The sequence below is a fragment of the Loxodonta africana genome, chromosome 3, assembly GCF_030014295.1.
Source record: "Loxodonta africana isolate mLoxAfr1 chromosome 3, mLoxAfr1.hap2, whole genome shotgun sequence".
Lineage (NCBI taxonomy): Eukaryota > Metazoa > Chordata > Mammalia > Proboscidea > Elephantidae > Loxodonta > Loxodonta africana.
In genome coordinates, this window is record NC_087344.1 from 180,383,470 (window position 1) to 180,403,979 (window position 20,510).

Here is a 20,510-nt window from a genome sequence, read left to right on the forward strand (position 1 = left end):
TCACGATAAATGGAGAAAATACTGAAATTGTCAAGGATTTCATTTTACTTGGATCCATAATCAATGCCCATGGAAACAGCAGTCAGGAAATCTATCAATGCATCGCATTGGGCAAATCTGCTGCAAAAGACCTCTTTGAAGTGTTAAATAGGGAAGATGTCACTTTGAAGACTAAGGTGTGCTTGACCCAACCATGGTATTTTCATTCACTTCGTATACAAAAGCTGGACAATGAATAAGGAAGACTGAAGAGGAATTGATGCATTTGAATTACGGTATTGGCAAAGAATACTGAATATACCACGAACTGCCAGAAGAACAAATAAATCTGTCTTAGAAAAAGTTCAGCCAGAATGGTCATTAGAAGTGCGGATGGCGAGACTTCCTTTCATATACTTTAGACATGTTATCAGGAAGGACAAGTCCCTGGAGAAGGACATAGCGCTTGGTAGAGAGTCAACAAAAAAAGAAGACCTTCAAGGAGATAGACTGACACAGTGCCAGCACCAGTGACCTCAAACAGCAACAATTGTGAGGATGGCACAAGACCAGGCAGTGTTTCCATCTGTTGTACATAGGGTTGCTGTGAGTTGGAACCGATTCAACATCACCTAACAACAGCAACAGATTGGATCTGTCTTTTGAGATGCCCTTTATGTCACTTAGTACATTGGCTAGCCCTCTCAACTTTATATGCATCAAAAAGTTGAATATGTCATCTGTAGACTCATCTATGTCATTGGTAAAAGCATTGAATAAAAGTATTTAAGATTTCTTTAGTCCTGGGCACTGTAGAAAAAAATGTTTTTAAATAAACATCAGAAGACATTTGGAAAATGATTTTCTTGACAGCTTTACTCTGAGATTTCTAGTTTGGGATATCAGTCAACATTTTTATATGTCTGTCTCACTTTTTCTTTTCAGGGATCCTTCTGTTTCTAAGTCTATAGAACGAATCTTTAAAATCTGGGAAGATAGAAATGTATACCCAGAGGAAATGATTATGGCATTAAGAGAAGCTTTGAGTAAGTGTCTTTTCTTTCCTAAAAGTAAAATTTGAGTCAGTGTTCAATCTTTAAAATTATGTACTTCACAGATCTGGTTCTATAGCTTAACAACAAAAAATAAAGCCTTGATCTGGCCGTGTGTGTTTAAAATTAAATACTTGTAAAAATCTAGATTTGTTTGAATTAAAACATATTTTGGAGGTGGGTTGGATTTTGTTTTTATTGACTAAAGAAAATCCAGCATATCAAATGATGATAGCGATCTGATTGTTTTCCTGAATTTGCTTTAATTAAGTGTTTTAAATTGTTTATGTTAATAAATACTACCTTCTCCTCTTAACTCTTGGAGAATTTTTGGACAAGTTTCAGTCTCACTAAGTTATCTGGTAAAGTAAGCATATATTGATGGTCTTCAGACATTTTGGTTTAGAATTACAGTAAGTGTGTACTGGTTTTTGAAGAAAAAAAAAAAAAGCCGTTTAGTTCCTATGTAGTAGATGCATGTAATTGAAGTCATTGAATAGAAGGTAGTGATACCTGATACCCTCATTTGACTATAAATTTGTTTTAAAAATAGCATCTTCTAAGAAGCTGTTAAATTCTTTATTTTAACCTGTTAAATAGTGTTTATAAGCCTCTCGCCCTCTTCTTTTCAAAATTGGTAATTTTATCAATTACAGAAATTGTGGTTATTTGACAGCTTCTTAGATCTGGTGGGTGTTTTCATTTTTTTATAAAAATGAAAGAAAAGGAAAGAAACTGCACACAGTCTCGGATTGCCTTTTTTCATGCTACAACTTTGGCACTGAAGTGGACAGACAGAACAGCTTCCCATAATGCCAGATTGCAAAAACTGAAATGTTTTCCAGGTACCACTTTCAAAACTCAGAAGCAGCTGAAAGAAAATCTGAACAAACAACCGAATAAGCAGTGGAAGAAATCGCAAAGTAAGGAACAAAATCTCAACTAATATAAAATTACCTCCTCTTTTTGGAGCAGAAGAAAATGTAGACCATTTGGCATCGTACCTGGCATAAACCATGGTCAAGCCTGTGTTTTCCAGGCCTGGGAGGCTCCCTGTGACTTAAAATAAACAAGCCATCTTGGAGTTACTTCTTTAAAAAAAAAAACAAAACACTTAAACAAAGAAAATGCAGAAAAAGGGTTTAAATGAGTGAAGATACAAGAGTAGTTGGGGAATTGAAAGAAGAAAAAAAAAAAAAACTTGATAGTGCCCAGGCTAATTCTCAGGTTTAAAGATGTATGAAGTTAGAGGCAGCTGGCAATTAAACCACAAAACTGAAGAGGAGACTAGGCATTAAGAAGCATTTCTGTGGGAGCCATGAAATCCTTCAGATTTGGGGATACACTCTGCCAGATTAGAACATGGGCCTCAAATCCTGGCCAGAAGCTCATTCTCTAACTGCAGCTCCTGTTATATTTATCATATTTACTCAGCATGAAATCAAGGGAGTGGAATACTGCATGTGATAGGCTGCTGTGGGCCAAACTGAGGAGTATTGAGAGAGACTTGAAGGTGTGGAGGGAACGAGGTGAAAGACAGTGAGAATTGGGAGGTGAAACAAGACGCTTGGGATGGTTTTGCTCCAGCGAGCACTTGATATTCATCCAGAATAAGGGAGACCTTTGACATCCTTTTGATCATAAGTTGCATGCTTAGGGACAAGAGTCGTCATTTCAGCCAAAGTTCAACCACAGTGGTAATATACTTAGAAGTTTCCCTGCCTATTTTTTGCTATGAATCGAGTCAGCAGAAAAAGAAATCTAAAGCTAAAATACATAGGAATAGAGTTGATCGTTTGTAACTAAGGTTCTTCAGCCAGTGCTTAGGATTAATTGGATTTTCTGTTCCTGAACACTTTTAATTTGAGGTATTGAGATCCTCTTATACCCAGCCAGACTAGGGAAAAAAAGGTACTTCATGTATCTCAACTTCTCCAAATCAGTAATTCTAGGTCTTTATAACTGCAAAGGTCTGTTTGAGGTAAGTAGGTTAAAAAATTAGGCCTATCTAAATAGTAGAGTATGCTTTTATATTGACCATACTTTGAAGTATTTAAATTTCATACTCCCTTATTTATTCTAGGAAATATATTATGATTTAAATGTGCATGTTTGACTTACGTTCAAAGAGTAAACCCTTAACTATAGAGCTGAAATTTTTCTGAGTATGTGTCTGTATTCTTAATGACCTTTTGTTTACCTCCAACAGCATCCTCGAATCCAAAAGCCGCTCTCAAGTCTAAGATAGTTGCTGAATTTCGAGTAAGTTACCAAATAAGTTTAACAGGCCAGAGTATTATCTACCTCTTTTGTGTTACAGTTTCCTGTATGGTTCATTAAGAATTGTTTTTATTCAGTTATACGTCAACTATGTTTTAAACACATTTGAACTGTTCTAAAGGAATCCAGGTTGAGATTAGATTGCTTGGAGTTTTATCTGTTATTGGAGAAGTAGCCTTCTTTGAGAGTATTTATTACCAGCTGAGTTCTGTATTGAATTTATACCAACCAGGAGGTTCGTCTTTCTGTGAAGATCTGCTAAATTATAATTTGCTTAAAATTAACATAGTAAGACTATGTTTATATAATTAATTTTTTGTAAGATATAGTAGACACTTGGCTATTTCATTCTTAAGCCTGTAACCATAAATTGGTTTTAAAAAATTAAGGAAAAGGATTTTTCTAACTATATAACTGGAAAAAGTTGTTTTGACGTGAGAATTCATACTGATTTCCCTAACTGTGAGGAGGAACGTAAAGATTTTTTTTTCTTTCTTGGAATTTTGTTATTTAGGCTTAAGTCTTTTTTTTTTTTTTTAATGAAGAGAGATAGAATGAGAATAAGTAAATTATTTCATAAATGAAATATGACTGTAGTCTGTATTCAGTCTCAGGCCCTCATTGAAGAGCTGTTGCTGTACAAGCGCTCAGAAGACCAGATAGAGTTAAAGGAAAAACAGTTGTCAACTATGAGGGTGGATGTGTGCAGCACGGAAACCCTCAAATGCTTAAAAGGTAATATTTATATCGTCTTATATAGAATAATTAAGATTTTCTTTTCAGACCTGTCATTTTCAAGTAATCAGACTGGCTTCCCCCATAAAGAGAACCTCAGATTGTAGAAAGTAGTTGTAGCACCTCTGGTTTCCCAAGTAGTGATTGATGCATATAAATTTCCTTTTTCTCACTTATCATGCTTTTTTTTGGTGTATTGAGTTATTTATTGTTGTTGTATACTGTGAAGTTTTTGTTGGCTTGGGATGTTACTTAAGTTCACTGTAATGGCCCATAAAAGCTCTGTAGCTAGTTGCTCTCTTTTCTTTACATTGTAAATTGCAAATAATAATCGTTCTAATAATTTGTTAGAATGTAAGCCTCATGGAGGCAAGAATTATCCTCATTTGTTCATTGCTATAGCTTCAAAAAAAAAAAATATTTATTTATTTATTTTTTTTTTTTATAGCTTCAGTGCCTAGAAAATGCCTGGTACATAATGGGCTTTTGATAAATATTTTTGAAATAATGGATGAATGACTCCTAGCTATTCATTATGGTACCTGTTTTGTTCTTTTACTGTGTTTTAAATTTAGCAAATGTTATTTAACTTTATCCTCTCAACAACCCAGAAGCATATTAAAAACTTTAGTTTTATAGATGAGGAGTCTGAGGCTTCCTCAGGGGTTCAGTAGTTTGCTCAAGTTACACAGCCAATAAGAGACAAAGCCAAATTTTGTACCCATATCTAAAGCCATATTCCAAAGAAGTATATTTAGGAGAGTAAGTAACAGTTCGCATACGTTAATGTTGTTGAAAAAAATAATTCATAGTTTATACTCTTCGGTTACTGGATTATCAGGATCTTCAGATCTGAAAGAATTTTTAGTGTAATACACACAGAGAGGTGACTTTACTTTTTTGGATCTTAGTTTTCTCACCTAAGAGATGTGCCATTAGATTTTATAGTACAAAAGTAATGAACAGAATGAGCCTTGTTTATTCCCAAATGGCATCAAATTTGTGAAGAAAGGAAGCAACCAACAAACTTTCTCATAGTTGAACTTTCTTTTCTTTACCTTCATGAGGCACTCTTGCTTTACTCCAGTAGGTTCACATGATTCATTTTAATAACCTGTTTTGTGATTTTGAGAAACATCTTTGAGATATCAGCTGTAAAATTATGAGACTAAAAATACTACACACTGAGATAGCAGGAACAGGTTCACAGATCATCCAGAGAGAGGTTATCTGCAAGAGATTGATTTTTTTTTTTTTTTACTTTTTCTTTTTTTATCTTGATATGAAAACTTTTAGATAAAACAGGTGGGAAGAAGTTCTCCAAAGAATTTGAAGAGGCAAGCTCCAAACTGGAGGAATTTGTGAACGGATTAGATAAGCAGGTGAAAAATGGGCCCTCACTAACTGAAGCACTGGAAAATGCTGGAATTTTCTATGAAGCACAATACAAAGAAGTAAAAGTGGTGGCCAATGTAAGTAATAATTAAAGTTACCGTATATTGAGTGCCTACTATGTGGCAGAGACAGTTTACATATGTTATCTAACTGTGAAAATAAGCATTATTATCTCCACTTCACAGGTGTAGAAGTTACTTTTGAAGGTTAGTAACCTCGTTCAAGGTAATATAGGTAGCAAGCGGTGGAGTCTAGATTAAGACTTGTGTCTTTCTGACACGAAAGCTCATGCATGCCCTAACCATTTTGCTTTGCTGAAGCCTAATGTCTTAAGCCTGTCAAAGAGAGTTTGCCAGATTACTGTGACAGGATATAAAATTGGGCAGAAGTGTATATACTTTTTTTAAACCAGAAAACTAGATGTTTCTATTACTAAATTCCATGATAAAATGACTGAACTAATGACCTTCTCATTTCCCTTCTCCCTTCAGGAAGAGGGGGTGATAATTGGCAGATACCTAATGGCCTCTGAAAGAAACTGTTTTATACTTATTTAAATCTTTTTTTTTTTTTTTTAATTACTGTATATGGTCATAAAAGCACATGGTACTGTAGTTCTAATAATGAAAAGTAAGCTTTCTCTTTCTTGTCCCATTTCTGGAAGCAATCCTTTTTAACTCATTTATCTGTTTTTTTTCTGGCATTTGCCTCCATATTTCTAAATAATACACCCATTATTGTTCTTTCTTGATTTATCCTATTTTAGAAATATCTATTAACTTCGTGGTATGGCAAATGAAGATTTGCACTTACCTGCCTTCTGCGTTCTCCTGATACTGTTACGTAACTATTTACAATCTATTGATTACTTTTGTGTATTGAAGTACTACCTGTACTGTTTTTTGACCATTAACTCTAGACTCCTCACTTTGTAGAATGAAGATAGTCACCTCCGTATCCTTCTCCATTAGTTTTCCTTTATCCCTTCAATTTCCCAGCCTCAGTCAGCTATACTTTTACATTGGCAGAGTTGATAATATTTACATTCTATCCTATACCATAATTAAGTCTTCTTACTTCCTTGGTCTAAAGATTGAAAATAAAGTTTATACTTTATATTTACGTATAACTATGTAAATATTATTCACTACAAGGTCTTGTTACTGATTATAACAGGTTTTTGTTTTTTTCCTAGTATTTCTAATTGTCCTTTTTTTTCTTGTATTGTTTGTCTTCTCATAGCCTCAGTTTTTTATTTTCAAATTTTCTATATATCACTTCAAATCTTCTGAATCCCCATTTTTCCCAGAGTCCTCTTGTCTTCGTTACATAGTGCTGCTGTAAAAGAAATACCACAAGTGGGTGCCTTTAAAGAACAGAAATTTGTTTTCTCACAGTTCTGGAGGCTAAAAGTCCAAATTAGGGTATTGGCCCCCTTAGTTCCTTCCTTGTCGGTAGCCCTGGGCACTCCTTGGTTCCTTGCAGATCCTCACACAGCATCTGGCTTCCTGGTGTGTGCATATCTCTGTGTCTGATCTGCTCTTCTTATAACTCAGAAGTGATTGGATTTAGAACCTATCCTAACCCATCTAATTAACAAAGAAAACTGTATTTCCAAACAGGATCACATCTATGGGTATAGGGGTTTGAATTCCAACATGTATTTTGGGGGCACACAATTTAATCCATATCACCTCCCTATTTGAACTCCAGCCCTTCTGCTCCAGTTTTAGGTGGCTCTCTAGGTTTGTCATCCTGGGATTATACTTTACTACTATTCTGAGTTGGGCTCTCTGTTTTCTTAGATTCCATGTCTTTTCTTGTTTCTCCCCTGTTTTGCTGGAGCACACATCCTCAAATAATTTCCCAAAAAGGGTTTCTGAGAGATAAATTTTCCAAGTCTTAAAAAAAAAACCATTCCCATCGAGTTGATTCCAACACATAGTGACCCTATAGGACAGAGTAGAATGCCCTATAGCGTATCCAAGACTAATCTTTATGGAAGCAGACTGCTGCATCTTTATCCCATGGAGTGGCTGGTGGGTTTGAACTGTTGACCTTTTGGTTATTAACCCAGTGCCGTCGAGTCAATTCTGACTCAGCGACCCTAAAGGACAGAGTAGAACTGCCCCATAGAGTTTCCTGCTTATTCACTGCACCACCAGGGCTCCTTCTGAGTCCCTTCGTACCTAAAAATGTCTTTATTCCCATTTCACATTTGCTGTAATCATTTGGCTGGTTGAAAATTATTTTCCCCCACAGCTTACAAGGCATTACTCCGTGGTCTTCAGCATTGTTGATACGAAGTCTTTGTAGGATCCTTTTTAGGTAACAATTTTTTTTTCTGTCTGGAAGCTTTTAGGAAGGGGCTTTATCCTTGTTCTGAAATTTTTCCAGTGGTATATCTAGGTATTCACTAAGCCCCTCTAACTTGGTGGGATTTAAACTATGTAAGCTCTGCCTCCCTGGCACTGGGTAGCTGTTGAAATCTCTGCTTGGCTTTTTAGCCTCCTACTGCTTTTTTTTTTTTTACTGCTGCTGTTTTTGAGTTCCTTAAAGGTATCACCTAAGGAGCTGCATTCACTGTCCGAACTTTGATGTCTTTATTTGATTGTTGTATATTGTTTTACATGTATATATATATGTGTGTGTGTGTGTGTGTGTATCCTGTAATTGTTCTATGGAGTAGGTTATTTATATTTATCATTTTCACATATGTATGTATGAGTGTGTGTATATATCCTACAATTGTTCTATGGAGTAGGTTATTTATATTTATCATTTATATATATATGTGTGTGTATGTATCCTACAATTGTTCTATGGAGTGGGTTATTTATATTTATCATTTTTACATGTATGTGTGTATATGTATCCTACAATTGTTCTATGAAGTAGGTTTTTTATATATATATGTGTACGTGTGTGTATGTATCCTACAGTTCTATGGAGTAGGTTTTTTATATATGTATGTATACGTGTGTGTGTATATATATCCTACAATTGTTCTATGGAGGTTATTTATATTTATCATTTTTACATATGTATGTATGTATGTGTGTGTATGTATCCTACAATTGTTCTATGGAGTAGGTTATTTGTATTTATCATTTTTGTTGCTCTGCATTAATGTCTGCATCTTTACCCTTTCATCTGGGATAATTTTTCTTCTGCTGAATGATACCCTTTACAATTTTTTAAGTACAGACCTGATGCTGGCAGACTCTTTAAGTTTGTTTATTTTTAAAAGTCTTTTTTCCACTGAATATGGAATTCTAGATTGGGCAGTTACTTTCTTTCAGTACTTTAAATATGTTATTCTATTGTCTTGTGCATTTCTGTGATTTCAGTGAGATGTAAGCCATCAGTCTTATTGTTGTTCTTTGAATATAGTATCTTTTTTCTTTGGCAGCTATTAATAATATTTTCTCTTTGTCTTTGATTTTCAGTGGTTATACAATGATGTTCATTCCTAGTTGCAGTTTTCTTTGTATTCATCTGGCTTGAGATTTACAAAACTTTTGGAATCATTGGCTTGATACTTCCCGTAAATATTGGAAAACTTCCAGCACTTACCTCTTCAAATATTGTTTCTGTTTCATTCTTTCTCCTCTCCTTCTAGAATTATACTTATATGTATGTTAGATCTCATTACTGTGTTCCAAAATGTTTTTTTATGTTGCTGTCTGTATTTTCTGTCCCATTACCCTCTGCTTCCTTTAGGTATTTTCTGTTATCCAGTCTTCTAATTCATTAATTTGCTCTTTTGCTGACTCGTATCTGTTGTTAAACCTATCTATTAATTTTAGTCGGTTTATTTTTCAGTTCTAGAATTGCCATTTGATTCTTTCGAAAGAGTTCAATTTTCTGTTAAAAATCTGTCCATATATTAATCTTTTCCTCTGTTTTCTTTTTTCAAATTTTTTGAAACAATCTCAGACTTAAAGAAATACTTTTAGTATTGAAGACCTTTATATTCCTGAATCTTTTGAAAATAAGTTGGACTTATATAGACTCCTATTTATTCAGTGTTTCAATTCATTACTACCATTTGATGGTCAAATTGCTTCAGATTTGGCTAGTGGGAGCTCCTTTTGAAGCTAGTTTCATTGCTCTTTTGACAGGTTCTCAACTTTTTTCTTTTTTTTGAGCACTTCCTTACTTTTGGATCAAAGGTGTCCCAGGCTCATCATGTACTTTTCCTGCCCAGCCCTGAAATCAGTCATTTCTCCAGGGAGCCCTGGTTCCTTTTAGTGGAAAACAGTATTTAGAAACTAAAATCTAGGTAGTAAGTGTGTATTCATTGCTATTGGGATGTCGCTGTAGCCAGACCCTATTAGAGTACAGAGCTAGAGAATATATGTATGTATATAGATACTTAACCTGTACACACACACACACACACACATTTATATTTGTATTTATATTTATATATTTTTAATATCTGTCTGTATTGCAAACCATGAATTCACACTGATACCTCTAATTCCAATCCAAGACCACAGGTTCTGCTTTTCTCCCTTTCCACATTTTGTAATTGCTTTTATTAATAATGCAAAACTTTGTTCTTCTTGTCTTCAACGTATTTAATTATTTGATCAGTCCCCTTGTATGTAACAAATCTCCCAGCACTTTTACCCCGTCTATGGACTTCTTTACTGGGTTTATGGACTTCTTTATCCTGCTTAGGCTCTAACATTCTGTACAATGCCTCCTTCCAGTGCAGACATTTTCCTCACCCCGGTATTTCGCTCTAGGCTGCAAGGCTCACCTGTCAGCACTTAGTAATTTGATTCTGTCTTTTTGCATGCCGCTGATTTTTTGTTGTTGTTGAGAATATCCACAGCAAAGCATACACCAGTTCAGCAGTTTCTATATGGATAATTTAGTGACATTGATGACATTTTTCAAATCGTACAACCATTCTTAACCTTTTTCTGAACTGTTTCCTGCCAATTTTTTACTGAATGCTGGACATTGTATGTGAAAGAATGTAGAGTCTCAGGATGGTTTATCATCCTCCAGAGAGGGTTCACTCTTTCCCTCCCTAGACAGAGTGAGGGCTGGTCATATTAACCAAATCTAGGACGGAGCTAACTTGAGGAGTTGCAGTTTTGGCAAGCTTCTGTCTACGTCTGGTTGACCCCAGCTTCTAGGATGTAGATTTTCCCACTGGCAGCCTGGGTGATCACTGGAGCCCTCCTCCGTGGAGTTACTTGAACTCTAAATCACTCTCTCTTTATACTATGAGACTGGCATTAAGCAGCTTCAGAATTCAGCAAATATCTTGGAGAAAAACTAGCATGTTGTTGAGCCAGATCTTTGTCCATCTTCTTTCACCAGGATTCTAACCTTTCAAGTCTCTAGTTTTCCCCATTCAGTCCAGCAAAACTGCTGAAAGCTCTGATTTTTCTTCTATGCCTTTAGTAGTGGTCCTCTGCCTCGACCTTTTGTCCTTGTCCTGCCATCTCCTTGCCCAACTCCCAAAAATCAGCAGAAAACCTGAGAGAAAAGGGGGCTACAAAAATGTCATCTTAATGCTCCATGTGGTTTCCCCCGCTATAGAACTTTGCCACTTAGGTCTGGTTGCCTCAGTCGCTCTCTGATGCATCCAAACAGAGAGGGTGTGTGGTGTGTGTGTCTGTGTGTGGTGTGTGTGTCTGTGTGTAAATATATATATATAACTCTGATTTTTCTAGTTATTCTTGGTGGAAGCATTGGGTCTACTACAAGCTTTGTTGCTGTTAGGTGCTGTCAAGTCTGTTCTGACCCATAGTGACCCTATGTACAACAGAACGAAATGCTGACTGGTCATCTGTCATCCTTACAGTTGTTGCTGTGTTTGAGCCCATTGTTGTAGCGACTGTGTCAGTCCATCTCCTTGAGGGTCTTACTCTCTTTCATTGACCCTCTACTTTACCAAGTATGATATCCTTTTCCAGGGACTAGCCCCTCCTGGTAACATGTCCAGAGTACATGTGACGAAGTCTCACTGTCCTTTTAAGGAGCATTCTGGCTGTACTTCTCCAAAGACAGATTTGTTCATTCTTCTGGCAGTCCATGGTATATGCAGTATTCTTCACCAGCACATTAGTTCAAAGGCATCAATCCTTCTTTGGTCTTTCTCATTCATTGTACAGCTTTTGCATGCATATGAGGCGATTGAAAATACCATCGCTTGGGTCAGGCTCACCTTAGTCCTCAAAGTAACATCTTCGCTTTTTAATATTTCAAAGAGTTTTTTTTGCAGTAGATTTTCCCAGTGAAACCTGTCATTTGATTTCTGAACTGCTGCTTCCATGGGTGTTGATTGTGGATCCAATTAAAATGAAATCCTTGATAACATCAATACTTCCTCCATTTATGATGAGGTTGCTTATTGGTCCAGTTATGAGGATTTTTGTTTTCTTTATGTTGAAGTGTAATCCATGCTGAATTGAAGGTTGTAGTCTTTGATCTTCATCAGTAAGTGCTTCAGGCCGTTCTCACTTCAGCAAACAAGGTTGTGTCATCCATGTATTGCAGGTTATTAATGAGTTCCTCCAATCCCGATGCCTCGTTCTTCTTCATAGTCCAGCTTCTAAGATTATTTGCTTAGCATACATATTGAATAAGTATGGTGAAAGGGTACAACCTGATACACACCTTCCCTGATTTTAAACCATGTGGTATCCTCTTGTCATGTTTGAACCACTGCCTCTTGATCTAGGTTCAGGTTCCTCATGAGCACAATTAAAGAGTTATGGAATTCCCGTGCTTTGCAATATTATCCATAATTTGTTATGACCTACACAGTCAAATGTCTTTGTATAGTCCATAAAACACAGGTAAATATCTTTCTCGTATTCTCTGCTTTCAGCCAAGATCCATCTAACATCAGCAATGATATCCCTTGTTCCACATCCTATTCTGAATCTACCATGAATTTCTGGTACTTCCATGTTGATGTGGTACTGCAACCGCTTTTGAATTACCATCAGCAAAATTTTACTTGTGTGTGGCATTAATAATATTGTTTGATAATTTCCGCATTCTGTTAAATCACGTTTCTTTGCAATAGGCATAAAGATGGATCTCTTCCAGTCGGTTGGCCAGGTAGCTGTCTTCCCAATTTCTTGGCATAGATATGCGAGCACTCCAGTGCTGCATCCGTTTCTTGAAACATCTCTGTTGGTATTCTGTCAATTCCTGGAGCCTCGTTTTTCATCATTGCCTTCAGTGCAGCTTGGACTTCTTCAGTACCATCTGTTCTTGACCATAGGCTACCTCCTGAAATGGTTGAACATCGACCAGTTCTTTTTACCCATCTTTTGATGTTTCTGCGTCGTTCAATATTTTGCCCATAGAATCCTTTAGTATTGGAACTCAAGGCTTAAATTTTTTCCTCAGTTCTTTCAGCTTATGAAGTGGTGAGTGTATTCTTTCCTTTTGGTTTTCTAATTCCAGGATTTTGCACGTTTCATTATAATAGTTTATTTTGTCTTCTCGAGCCACCCTTTGAAATCTTCTGTTCATCTCTTTTATTTCATCATTTCTTCTGTTTGCTTTAGCTGCTTGACATTCAAGAGCAAGTTCCAGAGTCTCTTCTGACATCCATTTTGGTCTTTTTTTCTTATCTATTTATTGATCTTTTGCTTTCTTCATTTATGATGTCCTTGATGTTGTCCCACAACTCATCTGGCCTTTGGTCATTACTGTTCAATGTGTCAAACCTGTTCTTGAGATAGTCTCTAAATTCAGGTGGGATATACCCAAAGTCATACTTCGGCTCTCATGGACTTGTTTTCATTTTCTTCAGCTTCAACTCAAACTTGGATATGAGCAATTGATGGTCTGTCCCTCAGTCTGCCCCAGGCCTTGTTCTGACTGATGATATTGAGCTTCTCCATCATCTCTTTCCACAGATGTAGTCAGTTTGATTCCTGTGTTTTCCATCCAGCGAGGTCCACGTGTATAAGTCACCATTTATTTTACTGAAAAAAGGTATTTGCAATGAATAAGTTGTTGGTCTTGCAAAATTCTATGATGTGATCTCCAGCATCGTTTTCTGTCACCAAGGCCATATTTTCCAACTACCAATCCTGTTTCCAACTTTCACATTCCAGTCACCATTAGTTATCAGTACATCTGGTTGCATGTTTGATCAGTCTCAGACTGCAGAAGTCGGTAAATAATCTTTAGTTCCTTCATCTTTGGTCTTAGTGGTTGGTGCGTAAATTTGAATAATGGTAGTTTTAATTGGTTTTCCGTGTAGGTGATTGGGTATTATCCTATCACTGACAGAGTTGTACTTTAGGACAGACCTCGAAATGTTCTTTTTTGAAGATGAATGCAATGCCATTCTTTTTCAATCTGTCATTCCCAGCATAGTATACTGTATGATTGTGCAATTCAAAAATTCAGTCCATTTTAGCTCACGGTGCCTAGAATGTTGATCTTTATGTGCTTCATTTAATTTTTGATGACTTCTAATTTTCTTAGATTAATACTTAGTACATTCCATGTTCTGATTATTAATGGATGTTTGCAGCTGTTTCTTCTTATTTTGAGCCGTGCCACATCTATAAATGAAGGTCATAGAAGCTTTCCTCCATCCACATCATTAAGGTCAAGTCTACTTTGAGGAGGCAGCTCTTCCCCAGTTGCATTTTGAGTGCTTTCCAACCTGAGGCACTCATCTTCCAACATACAGTGTTTTGCTGCTATTCATGAGGTTTTCACTGGCCCATTTTTTCAGAAGTAGACCTCCAGGTCCTTCTTCCTAGTCTGTGTTAGTCTGGAGGCTTCACTAAAACATGTCCACCATGGGCAACCTGGTTGATATTTGAAATACTGGTAACATAGCTTCCAGTGTCACAGCAACATGCAAACCACCACACTATGGCAAATCGACAGACACATCGTGGTACTACAAGCTACTCAGTCATATCCAGAAGCAAAAGCTAGGTTCTGTTCTTCTGTTTTCTGTTGCGTTCCATTTTGTAAATAATACTTCTTGAACAACCAGCAAAAATGATTTCAAAATTTAATGGTCCAAGATACTCATTAAAAACACATACACAGCTTTAAGGCATTGGCAGTTAAGATAATCAGGAGATAAAAGTCAATGGGGTTTAAGCCAGATGATCAAGGTTAACATCAGCAGTTATAAGTCATATTGATAGACAGTGTGTATCCTTGACACCATGGGAGCACCCTTTGTGGTCTTCCTTCCAAAACACATTACTCCAATCTAATGATAAGGAAGACATCAGACAAATCTCAACTGAAGGACATTCTACAAAATACATGACCATTATTCTTCAGAACTGTTGAGGTCATCAGAAACAAGGGAAGCCTGAGAAACTGCCACAAGTAAGAGGAGCCTAAAGAGACAGGACTACTAAATGTAATGTTATATCCTGAATGGAATCCTGGAACAGAAAAGGGATATTAGGTGAAAACTGAGGAAATCGATGTAAAGTGTGAACTATAAAAAAAAAGTGTGAACTATAGTTAATTAAAAAAAAAAAGTATCAATATTGGTTAATTAATTGTAACATAAGTACCATACTAATGTAAGATGTTAATAGGGGAAACTGGGTGTGAGATATATCAGAATTCTGTGTACTATCTTCATAATAATTCTGTAAATCTAAAACTCTTCTAAAATAAATTTATTTTTTAAAAAATCAGTAGGATATGACCTCCCAGGCTGTCATTTGTTGTTTTTCCTCATGTCACTCTATCGTAATTGGCCTGTTTTGTTTTCTTTTTAGCACTTACTACTATTTGGGATTCTCATTTATTTGTAGATTGTATTTTTGCCTTCTTAACTGCTGTATCCCCAGACCTTACACATTGAGCCAGCACATTTAGGCTTTTGATAGATATTTGTTGGTTGGATATAGAGAAAAGAATGAGAGGATAAATCACAGATAACCTCTTACTTTCTAATTCTAGCAAATGTGTGGATGGTAATATTTGCTTAAAACCAAACCAGTTACCATCGAGTTGATTCCAACTCATAGCAATCCTATAGGACAGAGTAGAAGTGCCCCACAGGGTTTCCAAGGCTGTAATCTTTATGGAAGCAGGCTGCCACATCTTTCTCCCATGGAGCAGCTGGTGGGTTCAAACAGCGGACCTTTCGGTTAGCAGCAGAGCACTTAACCACTGCGCCACCAGGGCTCCTTACAAGAGGGCCTAGAACATAGTAAGTGCTTAATTAATGAATCTTTCTTAACCCTGACTTCAGACCATATTTTGAGGACTGCTGCTGTAGAGGTTATGTTAGATTTGCATAGGTAGGAAGACCTACAGTATTTAGATAACCTCTAAATTTCTAACTCAGGCTAAGTGCATGGCTGGCAATATTTCGGGAATACAAAAAGTAGCGACTGGAAACTACTCCATGTGTGACAGAAATGGTATTTTCTTGGTTTGTACCAGTGATATAATATAGCTAATAATAATGATGAGTTCAGTCTGATCTGAGTCAAAATGGAAGCTTCTTATTTCTTTCCCTAGAAGAGTAAACTCTTTCTCTTTCAGGCATATAAAACCTTTGCTAATCGAGTGAATAATTTAAAGAAGAAGCTGGATCAGTTGAAGTCAACCCTTCCTGATCCTGAAGAATCACCAGTCCCTTCCCCAAGCATGGATGCTCCCTCCCCAACTGGTTCTGAATCCCCTTTTCAGGGGATGGGAGGTGAGGAATCTCAGTCACCAGCTGTGGAGAGTGAGAAATCTGCCACACCTGAGCCTGCAACAGACAACCGTGATGTGGAAGACATGGAACTCTCAGATGTGGAAGATGATGGGTCAAAGATCATTGGTATGCCCTTATATGATTAATATACAACTTATTCCTTATCTGTTTTGCTTTCCCACCAATGGATCAACCACAGGCAGGTAGTAAAAAATAGTTCAACCTTTATAAGGTAGGAACACCACGATAGCATTATGGCCTATAGAGCAGTAGTTCAGGATTTGGTGTGCCACATGGGTTGAGAATCATTGCCGAGACCCATGCCATCCAGCATAGTAGGTGCTGGCCTATGTGGATAATCGAGCATTTCAAAGTGGCTTACCCAACTGAGATGTACTGTAAGGATAAAGTACACACTGGATTCCAAAGATTTAGTACCCACAAAAAAGGAATGTAAAATAGCTCATTAATAATTTTTGTATTGATTACATGTTGCAATTAAAATATTTGGGATATATTGAAATAAATCCTTAAAATTAATTTTACCTATTTTTGTTATTATATAATGACTAAAAAAACTAAACTTACATATATGTCTTGAATTATATTTCAAGACATTACTGCTCTAAAGGGAAGGGCACTTAGAATGGAATTCCTTATTTGCTGTTTCACTTGACCTTTAGAGCCACAGTTTGTTAACCACACTTTTGTAAACTAACCTGGGTGGGCGAATTGTTTCTCGGACATCTCCAGCTTTTATAATTATTCTTACTAGGCAGTTTGATTCTGTTATATTTAATGCACTATCCATAAAACCTTTAAAGTATTAAAAGGAGCATGTATTGCAAAGGCACCGAGAGTTAAAACATGAAGCAGTTTCAGATGAACGCTCTTTGTATACTGCACTCCTAGCAGGTTAATTTGGGGAGCCAGAGAAAACTGTGATAAAGTGTGTGCAGATTTCTCTCTCTCGGAAAGCTCTCAGGTTAATGTAAAAGAAAAGACAGAACAATTTATGACATAAATATCCTCACCGAAGACAACACAAATGTGTACCAAACAGTAACGTGCTTCCAGAAATGTACAAATTTAATACGCAAATAGTAAGAAAATGCAAAGGGATCCTTAAAAAGTAATATAGAAGAGGAACTTGGGAAAAATTTATTTTAACCATGTAGCAAAGGTGGGAAGAATCATAAATTATGAAAAATACGACTTTTAAAAAATTCTTGAAGTTATTGTTTTCTCTAGAGTGTGGTACTTTTTATCCCTAAATTAGGAGATATTAGGACATGTTTCATATTGGAAGCAAAGCCTGGGAAGTAGTAAAATGCAATATTGCCTTTTTTCTCTGTGGAAACAGTGGAGGACAGGAAGGAAAAACCTGTGGAGAAGTCAGCTGTATCCACTTCTGTACCTACAAAGCCAACAGAAAGCATCTGCAAGGCCTCTTCAAGTACCCCAGCGCCTGTGACCATGACAGCAACCCCACCTCTTCCAAAGCCTGTGAATACATCTCTTCTGTCCTCTTCCCCAGCGTTGGCGTTGCCAAACCTGGCTAACGTGGATTTGGCAAAGATCAGCTCCATCCTCAGCAGCCTGACATCTGTCATGAAAACCACCGGTAAGTAAGCCCAGTGAAGAGGATTAAAAAGCTGATTTCCATCTTTTTATTTGAACCATCAGTCTGGTTTTTTTTAATTGATTTTTCTTAATTAAACATTTTTTAATTGAAAAATACGTTAAAACATATAAAATGAAACCAATACATGGGTCATTTTATACAAATTAGAAAATACAGGTAAGCAAAAAAATTTAAATTTCCATAATCCTACTACCCCAGGGGAAACTGCTTAGGTTTAGCATTCCGTGTATGTGAATGTTTTAGGGGTGTAAATATTTGTAATAATTTTTCTTTAAAAAATTGAAGCATTTTGCCTATACTGTTTTGAAACCAGGTATTTAAAGTTTAACTACATATATTATCATTTTTCTGTCATAAAATACTTCATCTGTATCATTTGTAAAAGGTACATAGTACTCTATATTTTGTCTAATCCTTTATTATTAGACAGTGTATTTCCATTGTTTCACTGCTATAAAGAATACTGTAATGAACAACCTTGAAGCTAAAATTTTATTCACAGCCCTTCCTTAAAGTGTTGATAAGTATATATGGCTTTTATTTTTACACAAAATTTTAATGAAAAAATATTTTATGGAAGATACATAAAAGAAGAGAACACCCATATACCCATCACTCAGCTTCAGTAGTATAAATTTGACTAATCTTATTTCATCTGTTGCCCCTACCTAACTTCAGATTATTTTAAAGAAACTGGTAAGCATCATTTCATCATAAGTACATAAATATATATTTAAGTAGGATTTTTAATCTTAACATCTGTTACTGAGTTGATCTGCCAAAATGTACCAAATATATGAAAGTTGCCTTTATTCCTCCCTCTCTCCAGTACTGTTTTGTTTTAATCTTTGTCAAATTAAACTTTAAAAAGGCTTGTTTTAATTTGCATTTCTTTGATTAAAGATGCGATTTAAATTTTTTTCACTTTTTTCTTCAAAATACCTGATCATATATTCAAATATTCGTTTTTCTCTTATCTTTATATACCTTTTTTTCCTGTGTTAGAAATCAACCGAGTGTTTTAAAATGTAAAACTATAAAGGAGATTCCCTATATAATCTCATTTAAAAGGCCATTTCAAAGGCAAATAACTTGCAGGTCACTTAGAATTGTGTGGTGGCAGAGTTACGCAGTGACAGTGTCTCTGATCACTATAATCAGCCAGCAATATTTATTGAGCCCCTCCAGGACTCTGAGGTGTAGGTGCCATTTGGAAGAGAAAAAAAGAGATTGGTTGCCTGGTTTCTGTCTGTTAGAACTCCCAAAACTAATGAACATATATGAAAATAACTTCATAATACTTGTTTATGCTAAGGTCATTCCAAGTAGAAGGGAGCAAATTTTAATCTTATTTTCAGATGTTTTTTCTTTGTATAAGCCATGATGTGGACCATTTGGGTCAGTCACAGAAGAGTTCCTGTTAAGCATGTCAGACTGGTTTAAGTGAGTGGAAAGTCTCATGAATTTAGTCATTTTGAATTGCATTTTCTTGAGTTCCTCTTTCTGCCACCAGGGGTCAGTCCTGCATCAAGACCATCTCCAGGAACTCCTACAAGTCCCAGCAGTCTCACCAGTGGCCTGAAAACACCTGCTCCTGCCACGACAACATCTCACAACCCTCTAGCAAATATCCTCTCCAAGGTGGAGATCACCCCAGAGAGCATTCTGTCTGCTCTTTCCAAAACCCAGACACAGTCAGCCCCTGCACTGCAAGGTAACCTGACATGTGCCAGAGGGACTTGAATTGTGAATGTTTGTCTCCGGCTGAATCCTGGATTCCATTTCTGAGGAATCCAAAGCCATGAAATGTATAATACAGTGAACTCATTATTCTCTTCCTGTTTGTCATCGACAAGCTGGCATTCATAGAATTATAAAATGTCAAATCTGAAAGAGACTTTAAGTATCATCTAGTCTAACCCCCTCCTTACCAGGTGAGCAAATTAAGGCTCAGTGAGGTGACGTGACCTGCTTATGGTCGTACATCTATCTATTCAGTGATAAGCCAACATTTAAAGCCAGATTTCTTGACTGGAATCCAGTATTCTTTCACCTATACCATGACACCCGTCGGGGCTGCGTTTATCTCAGCTCTTAGTACACGTTAGTATATGTTGAGGTTTACCTATTTTAATGTTAACTGAAGCTAAAGACAGAAAGGCCAGCCTGCTATCAAAAATCTTTTGAGACATGAATATGTCTTTTCGTGTGTGTCCTAATGTTATATATAGTACATCTTTTTTGTTTCTGCCTACATATAATCTCTGCCTCGTTTGAAGCTCTCTGTTCAGCTTTGCTAATCATCTGCTTTGTGACTGAAACTGTCTCCTAAATTTTTCATAAAGCATATCTGCTCTCCCTTCTCATACCCTCCAGATACCAGCACAGCCCTTTTTAAACACTTTACTGTAACTATGTAATAAACTACAAGCACCCAGAACAATATATTCGATATAATGATTGACTCTGTATCATTGCTCCACCAGGGGTGATTTTGCCTCCAGGGGACATTTGGCAGTGTCTGGAGTCATTTTTGGTTGTCACAGCTGGAGGAGGGTGGTATGCTACTACATCTAGTAGGTAGAGGCCAAGCATGCTGCTAAACACCCTACAGTGCACAGGACAGCCCCTGACAACAAAGAATTATCCGGCCCAAAATATCGATAGTGCTGAGGTTGAGACACCGCGGTCTATAATAGGACCGGTACAGGTATCTGTTATTTTTATGTTCCCT

General features: G+C 36.6%; 1 protein-coding gene across 4 annotated transcripts in view; it reads left to right on the forward strand.

The window, feature by feature from the left end:
• Positions 1 to 20,510, forward strand: part of RPRD2 (regulation of nuclear pre-mRNA domain containing 2) — a 116,554-nt gene that overhangs the window by 88,235 nt on the left and 7,809 nt on the right. For 2 of the 4 annotated variants that reach the window (XM_003409497.4, XM_064282521.1), the window contains exons 3-10: positions 925 to 1,025; positions 1,877 to 1,954; positions 3,241 to 3,293; positions 3,920 to 4,046; positions 5,343 to 5,518; positions 15,975 to 16,257; positions 17,495 to 17,755; positions 19,290 to 19,490. In XM_003409497.4, the coding sequence (XP_003409545.2) occupies positions 925 to 1,025; positions 1,877 to 1,954; positions 3,241 to 3,293; positions 3,920 to 4,046; positions 5,343 to 5,518; positions 15,975 to 16,257; positions 17,495 to 17,755; positions 19,290 to 19,490 (1,280 nt within the window). The remainder of the gene's footprint in view (positions 1 to 924; positions 1,026 to 1,876; positions 1,955 to 3,240; positions 3,294 to 3,919; positions 4,047 to 5,342; positions 5,519 to 15,974; positions 16,258 to 17,494; positions 17,756 to 19,289; positions 19,491 to 20,510) is intronic. The other 2 variants (XM_023547372.2, XM_023547373.2) reach the window with 1 other exon arrangement.